The 8,504-nt window shown below is 40.2% G+C and overlaps 1 protein-coding gene across 3 annotated transcripts; it reads left to right on the forward strand.

Moving 5' to 3' along the window:
• The first annotated feature begins 1,089 nt into the window (after window positions 1-1,089).
• Window positions 1,090-3,240, forward strand: LOC109752370 (cysteine-rich receptor-like protein kinase 44). 3 transcript variants are annotated; one of them, XM_045231146.2, is made up of 6 exons: window positions 1,090-1,443; window positions 1,612-1,759; window positions 1,856-2,081; window positions 2,209-2,455; window positions 2,570-2,714; window positions 2,827-3,240. In XM_045231146.2, the coding sequence occupies exons 2-6, from the start codon at window positions 1,622-1,624 to the stop codon at window positions 2,995-2,997; spliced, it is 927 nt and encodes a 308-aa protein (XP_045087081.1). In that variant the 5' UTR covers window positions 1,090-1,443; window positions 1,612-1,621; the 3' UTR covers window positions 2,998-3,240. The 3 variants fall into 3 exon arrangements, with proteins under 3 accessions (XP_045087081.1, XP_020166852.1, XP_020166851.1); XM_020311263.4 differs by having other exon boundaries at window positions 1,103-1,443; window positions 1,620-1,759; window positions 2,567-2,714; XM_020311262.4 differs by having other exon boundaries at window positions 1,106-1,443; window positions 2,567-2,714.
• The last annotated feature ends 5,264 nt before the right edge of the window (window positions 3,241-8,504 follow it).

The following is an 8,504-nucleotide window of genomic DNA, read 5'->3' on the forward strand; positions in this document are numbered from 1 at the left end:
AAACAAACTCAAAATACCCGAGCAAAAGTATCACGACGTAGGCTTTTTTGCGAAAAGGAGGATGACCCCTGGCCTCTGCATCACGGCGATGCATACAACCATTTTATTAATTGTTCACCAAGTCTTTACAAAGTAACTCGGTTTCTTTTTCTCCTACTAATTAATGATTGCTCTCTGCCCTCATTCAATGAAAATTCAGGTGGGGAAACTTTTTCCCCTGGGTGATGTTTCTAACAAATTAAGGTTGTTACCAAAGGATCTATATGCTATATTCGAGGCAGATCCGCTGACCAGCTGGAGCCAGTCAATCTTGCCACTTAGTGGCAATATGTTCCTCCTGTCAAGCAAATTTATTTGTCTCCATCCGTGAGATGAATCAGAAAGTGTTTTTTTCTTGCGGCTAGATATCCGTGACATAGCTGGTCACAACCGATCTTTTTCGCTACCATGTACTTCCTTCAGTTCGTTGCTCCCCTGCTCATGCGTGAATAAGAAAACGAAGACTCGGCGAGCTGCGCGCAGCGTGCTTCGGCTAATTTCCGCCGCCGCCGCCACCAGCTCCGGTGAGGTTAGAGTAAGCTGGTCAAGTACTGTGCCGGTAGATTACCTCGCATGCAGACAACAAGTAGTACAGATGAATCAACATGACTGCCAGTTCATATGATTTATGAAATAATGGACAGGCTTGCCACCTCTCTCCTGGAAAAGTCTTCGTAGTTAGTCTCCATGATTGCCAGCGCGATCCAATCTAGGCTTGGAATTAGGTTTAAGAGAGCGTCCTTGTGCTATTAGTACTTTATGAGAGTTTTATTATCTGCGATCCATCTGGTCATCTTAATTTCCTACTCGCATACGTACAACTTGCTGCAATAATGCAATCGTTAGTTTATTTCTTTAATTTTGATTGGTGTGACCAGGTTAATTGACAGCTTATTTAGTTCTTTATATATGCCCCTCTATCTCCTCCAGTACATCACCCAGTTGATGGCAAGTTGGCAAAAATCAAGAGCTAATAGTTAACCATACGCATGTACCTCATCACACATGGACACCAGCTTGTGGGTATATATTTTCTTTATCTATAGATCGACTAATCCACGCGGTCGATGGTCATTTCCTTGGGCTGCTACCTGTATGTATTTATGTCTACAGGCACCCAAATTTCCTCCCCCTCCCTTCTTCCGCCCCTCTCTCTCCTCTCTGTGTGTGTGTGTGATCTTCTTCCTCTCTCTCTCTCTCTCTCTCTCTAAGCCCTCCTCGAGGCACTAATCTTCTTGCTCTCTCTCTCTCTCTCTCTCTCTCTCTCACACACACACACACACACACACACACACACACACACACACATGGTTTAGCCCCTAATTTTAAGAAGCTGCACAGGCAGGCGCGGACGGGTGTCTTCTCTTCCCAGCTTGGTTACAGTCATTCTTCCTAGATCTCAAGGTTCGTGATTAGTTTGTCCAAGATCTGGTTGTTTTCAGATGTTGATTCGTAAAATATCCCATACTTATTTTAGGATCCTGTTTTAAAACAACTGCCGTGTTTTGCTAATAAGAAGAAGTAGCAAATCCAATAGTAGGCTGCTCCTTCACATCTCCCTTACTTTCTTAGATCATCAGAAATGGCAACTGGAGAGATAACCGAAGGGAGCAGCTCCAGCCCCGAACTACCAAAGATATTTTCATTTCAGTCTCTGGAAGGAATTACGAATAACTTCTCCCGAATATTCTGTAAAGATCCATTTGGACCAGTTTATAAGGTTCGATCTTTTTTTCTCATATTTTTTTTTTGTTTTTTCAAAAGTATGATGATCGAACAGATGCTAATATGCAGTATTTATTACGAGATTAAACAGGGAACTCTGCCAGATACTGACAAAGAGATTGCGGTGAAAAAACTTGAGCAAAGCGCGGAAATCCCACCTGAGGATTTTGAGAATAAGGTTCAGAGTGTTTATGAGCTTAAACATGAAAATATCGTAGAGTTGATTGGGTTCTGCAATCAAACACTACAGATCACTACAGAAAGGTTACTCTGCTATGACTTTGATCCTAATGAGAGCCTTCAACAGCATCTTTTTGGTACCTAACACACACTGTCAATACTTTTCTTAATTCCTTGATGTTTGCGTAACTTGGAGTTTAGAATTTGGACGTGTTTGCATTATTTATCTTCTAATTCCTTTAGCTTTTACACTCATATATACAGGGCCCAAAGCAACAGATGGCTCCAATTCGGCTGATCCCAGTACCAACTGGGACACATGTTTCAAAATAGTCAAGGGGGTTTGCCAGGGTTTACTTTATCTACACAAGTTAGAGGATCCCATTACCCATATGGATCTTAACCTGAATAATATATGGTTGGATAGAGCAATGGTGCCCAAAATTGCCAATCTTGGACTCTCCAGAATCTTTAGCGAAGATCGGATCAAATACTACAAAGAGGAATCACCGTAAGCTAATCATGAATTTTGACACTATTACTTTGTTCCTTTATTACTGCAAATTAAAGTTCCATCTCTCCTAAGTAATTCGTGTTAACTCTCCGTGTTAATGACATTCAGTAGATACATGGCTCCAGAATATCTAAACAGCACTGGCATGTCGGTCTCAATAGACATATATAGTTTGGGGGTAATGATGATCCAAATCACCACAAGAGAGGAGAACAACGACAATCTGGACAAGGCCTCAAGGATATACATTAAAGATGTAAGAAGATAAATTATTTAATGTTTACTTTTGAAGATGAAACTTAGAGGCTTATGTTACGTACATTTATGGTTTGTATATTATCACCATGAATAATCATAGTTCTACACAGATACGGAAAAGGTGGACAGCAGAGCACATAGCATCCGTGTACTCATCGCTTGATTCAGAATGCCTCCATCAAGTACATACATGCATAAAAACAGGGCTAGAGTGCATGCAGATTGATCAGAAAAATAGGCCTTCCATAGATGTAATTGTTGACAGGCTCAACACAATCTGAAAAAACAAGAGGTATTGAAGCAAAGAGAGGCCTGTTTTGGGTTGATTTTGTTTCAGGAAAATGCGGAGAAGGCACTTGGCACATTATTTGAAGGCCACGTTTCAGAAATCCTTTATCGAATAGACTCTTGTGTATATTAAATCTGTACTGGTATATGCCCTAAAAAAACATGCCATGTTCAGTTATGTTTGTATCATTTTATAGTTATAAAAAACAAACTGGCACATACTTACATTTGAACTACGACTATGGTGTGTTTCAGTATTTCCCCATTGAACGTGAGTTTGGAATAAGGATGCCGGTTTTCAGAGCATAGTTGAAGCTATAACTACCATACTGTTTAATTTTTCTGCGGAAATGAGCAGTTTTATTAATATATCAAGTGTATATTAAATTGAAATAAATGAGGGGTCTTCAAATAAATGAACACATCCTCTTGTACAACACCCACTACTGCAGATCAGGTCTATGAAGACCCCTCTTTGCATACGGACCAACAAACATCATGCGCAAACAACTTGGGGACCCAAAATTGCGAGTTTGTGGAAGGGACCGAGGGCCCAAAAGCATAACGTGATCGATGCAAGAGATGGCACAAGATCAGAAAAAAAAAGTATATGTGATGTGAAATCTGACGTGTTTTTCTTAACCTACATTCATGAACTATGGCACGAAGCACATGGTCCCTCAATTCCAACTATGTGCCATGTTGCTTGGCATTAGATACGTCACTCCAACTCTTCTCATTCTCTCTGATCCTCTAGAGATAGTGGTGTTAGACACTCGATCCCCACTTCAAATTCACTGCTCCCCTCTTTGTTCTCCCCTCCATCGGTGGCGTGTTAGTAGCTTGGCATGCCACTGGTACATTAGGCGAATATCAGTGGCATGACCTTTTTGGGGCACACCACTAAGACAGTTCCTCTATAAGGGTTTCCGCACTAGTGTGGTCTTCACTTGCATGGCATCTCATGTCAAGATTATGCAACACATGTAGTTTTTCAGATAGCAGAAAGTCATGATGAGAACAAGGGATGACTTCAATTTGGTGGTGCTTCTCGAGTAAATGTTCCTGATATTCAGTGTGAAAAACCTATATTTGACCTTAGTTGGTTACTGTGCTTAAGGCATTTCTCAGAGTTGCTTGGACCAGATCTTCTGGGTGAAATCCCACGATCTGGCCTTTGCAGGTTGGATCCGGTGACGGCGGCGCTTGAGCGTCATCCCCTTGTTGGAGAGGTTGCTACTGGAGAACCTTTCTCGTTGTGTTTGTGACGTCAATAGATGGTCTGTGCGGATGGTCATTGTTGTAATCCTTAGATCCTTGCTTTGATCTGCTTCAGAGTTTTTCCTTTTTCAGTCGCTTAGGCGCAATTACAGGTTTTCTATGACTCTACAATTTGTGGGTGTGATTCTTTGTGTGTGCGCGCGTGCGTGTGCATGAGTTGGCATTGGTTTTGTGCATCCTATTCATGAAGAGACAAGATATGTGCTTTTTGTGTTCTTACCCCTTGATTCTTCATTTCAACTCAACAAAATTCACCATTTATCAGAATAAAAGCGATCGATGACTGAAACATTTAGATACAAATTTAACATGAATTTGCATAACTTGATGTGTGTTGAAATGTCTATAAAACAATATTTTTAATGATTCTATCGTCTTTTTACTCCTGGGCAAGAACGTACCTCTAATGATCATATGCCTTTTTCCTTCTGTGATTTCACTCACATTGAAGTATAGCGTGTAGAGAATCAACATGAAAGAGATAAGGGATGAGACAGACTTGAGACATGGCAACAACTACGTTGGGGGGATCTTGAAACGGATTTTGCCAAGGCGAGTGATGATATTGGGGGAGTAATTATTTACGTTTTAGTTAGGATGTATTTGCACGAGTTGTCTGTGATATGTGTTTTAGTCAGACATAGAAATAAAACAACAATCTACAGATTGAGATTAATGACAGACATAATTAATTTGCATGTTACATCTTCACTATGAGGCCTCTCCTAATACTCCACTATGTACAGGTGCTAAGCCTGCCACATAGGTATAAAGTCTGATGTGGCAGGTTAATTAAGAAGAGAGAGACTAGTTTGGTGACCCCAGAAAGAAATGGTGCTAAGCGCGTATACTTAGGCTGGCCATAGTGGGGTAACATAAGTAGTATCATGTACTTGGGACTCGCGAACATGCTTATGTGGCAGGCAATTAAAGAAGAGAGAGATGGTTATAGTAACATAGGTAGATACCGTAACATAATAAATGTGGTGCTACTATGTGTCATGCATGGCAATAAATGAGACCACCTATGATACTAATGTATGATACTATGCACTATAGAGGTAGTAACATAGACTAGTAACATATGCATGTTACTAGTCTAAGTTACTCCCCACTATGACCAGCCTTAGGTGAAAAGACAATTTTGAGTCTAGCTAATTAAATGAAGGAAGCTTTAGCAACAAAAAACTAAGCACCTATGCACTGGGGACTTGAGTTGCTAAGCCATTTACTGCACTTAGCACCTTATCTAAGCATCATTGCATTGGAAGAGGTCTGAGTAGTATCAAGCTTGATTCACCCATTAATTTCAATGACAACTCTGAACGGTCATGATATTAATTTATATTGTATAAATGCAATCATGCAAGGTCACATGTGTACTGATAGCCGATGCTCTTCTGATTGGTCCAATCATTGGGCCACCCACACGTATGTATGCTTATTGGTTTGAGAATTTTTTTTCATGGTAATACATGTCTCATTCATATAATAAAGATCAAAATACAAGTTACGTAAGGACCAACATGATAGAACTATCACCTGCCTCCAGCACCACCACAGCAGCCACCGAAGAATATAATGATAAATTATCTTCTCACCCGAGCTCGATACGGTTCCATCACTGATATGCACCTTTGAGGATCTCCAAGGTGGCTCCCCAAAAGTGAATCCATTGCCATTGAACGAAACAGACCGGGGCAACACCCCGGACACGCCATCAAACTCCAGATCTGACACCCCACCACGGCTAAGACGCCGAAGGACGAAATCACACCTACCATCCATCAACCATGAACCCAACACTCGTTCCATCTTCCAGATGTCATCGATGCATACCACAATCTGCATCCGCTCTTGGACTACCTCCCAAGCTCCGCGCCGACGCTGGAGCAAACTCCGTCGCAATGGCGGAGCCCGTGGACACATGTCCACCATGAGGATGCCGCCGCCGCCACACCATCCTTAATAGAACAGACTTGATTCCAAATCCACCACCAATCATAGGACCAATCGTCTCATCGGAGTAGGATCTGAAGAAATTTTATTCAGCGTCGCCACCGCTGCCGAAACCAAGACGATAAACAGTCTATTAACTACGCTACTTTGGCCTAAAACTAACCACACGCGTGGATCCGGCGACCCCCCTCCTCATGTATTCATGCTTATCGGTTTGAGATCTATCGATTCTTGGGGTAGCTAGCTTAATTACCGTACATACAGACCAAATAGTATAGTTACAAGCTAGAAGGGTGGGTGCGCTTTGCTGCGCCGTTGGTGTTGTTGAGATTTAAAAAAAATACTCATTTTGTTTTAAAATATAAGGTGTATTACTTTTTTTTAAAAGTCTAATCTTTTTAGGTTTGATCAAATTTATGAAGAAATATATCAAAATTTGTAATATCTAATTGATGTTATTAGATTCATCATGAAATAAATTTCATATTTTTTTGGCTTAATATTGTGGATGTCGATATTTTTGGCTCTAAACTTGGTCAAATTTCCAAAGACTAATACCCATTGTATTTTGAAACTGATGGAATATTTAGTTTGGCGGATGGGGGAGACGATGGGTGTGTTTCATGTTTATTCATAATGCGATTATTTGATGGGCCTTTCATGGTGTGATTCTGTGTTATGCGTGAATCAACTCATATTTTTGTGGCTAAATTTCTGTGTTGGTGGTTATAGGTACTATATTGATGCTATAGTGTCATTACATGGTGGCGCTTCTTTTTTCTAGGTGGTAAGAGGGTGCACGAGATTGATATATTTTTCTAGCCGGTTGGTGTTGATTGATTCGAAAAATCGTTGGCCCAATCAAAATCGTAAACCAAATTCAAAATTAAATATTTCAATCGAACAAAAGAGCTTCGAAATTAGGAAATATGGTGAATTAAAATAATTAAATGAAAGAGCTCCTTGAGAAATTATTGACCCGGCCAAAATCTGATGATGAAGTTCTAAACTGAAGATCTCAATTAATTGCGAGGACTTAAAAATTAAGAAGCATAGTATATATAATATAAATAATTGAACGAAAGCTTTGAAAAATTATTGACTTGGTTAAAATCGGGTGATCCAATTTCAATTGGACACCTCAATTTATTGTGAGGCTTTTTACCCCTAAGAAGCTTAGGGACGTAGTACATAAAGAGCTAAAGCATACGTACTCGAGGACTGAGCAGCCAGGAATTCACCGAGTTCTTCTACCGTGCATTCAAATGAGGGGCTCTAGTTGTACGAACAATCAGACCTTCGGTTCAAATCTCATAGTCATTGACGCTGTGGTTCGTGGTACTACCTACCATCACAACACGTCAACAGCTACATATTCGCCAACTCAAGAAAGGAAAAAAAAACACCTACATATGTGTTGTCACATAGAGTGTGTGTGCTTATTCAACATTTGCGTGCTAACGGATTACTCGCACTGTATACTCGTAACGGATGATAGTTGAGCTACGAAAGTCGTATGTGAGATTCACATCGATCAGATCTGATTGATTGCAGACTTAATTAATTGTCTACTGATCCCACCGAGACCGTGAAACGTGGAACAGCTAAGACTAGCCACAGTGGTGGGTAACTTAGACTAATAATGCATATATTACTACTCTATGTTACTATCTTTATAGTGTGGAGTAACATATGTGTGGTGTCATGTAATACTTCATTTATTAGGTTGTAGACTCATCTTATCATAATATGTGTGATGTTACTCATACTATGAGTAACTAGCTATGTTACCACATGCCCGAAAATCCAAATCGGTGCCCAGGCTCATCTGCTCCCGGTCAGAAAACATTTAAAAAAATACTACAAAAATTCAAATAAATCCAATTTTTTTGTGTGTGGTATATAATTTGATGCGTGAGGGTCGCTCCACATTTCAACTCATTTGGGTATCTGAGCAGCTCTCGGCAAAAAAAGACAAATCGGGTCAAAACAGTGAGTTGAAATTTACAGCGAACCTCACGCATCAAATTATCTACCACCCAAAAAAATTGTAATTTTTTGAATTTTTCTAGTATTTGTTTTGATTTTTTTCGTCAGCGCAAGTGCAGCTGAGCCCGGGAGCAGAAACGCCACACTCACCACATGCCTCTCTTTTTTCATTAATTACTTGTCAAATCATCTATTTTGTCTAGATATGTATGATGTTACCATCTATGTTACTCCCACTATGGATAGTCTAGTGCCTTGTTAGTTGATATGA

Source organism: Aegilops tauschii, chromosome 7 (genome assembly GCF_002575655.3).
Source record: "Aegilops tauschii subsp. strangulata cultivar AL8/78 chromosome 7, Aet v6.0, whole genome shotgun sequence".
NCBI lineage: Eukaryota > Viridiplantae > Streptophyta > Magnoliopsida > Poales > Poaceae > Aegilops > Aegilops tauschii.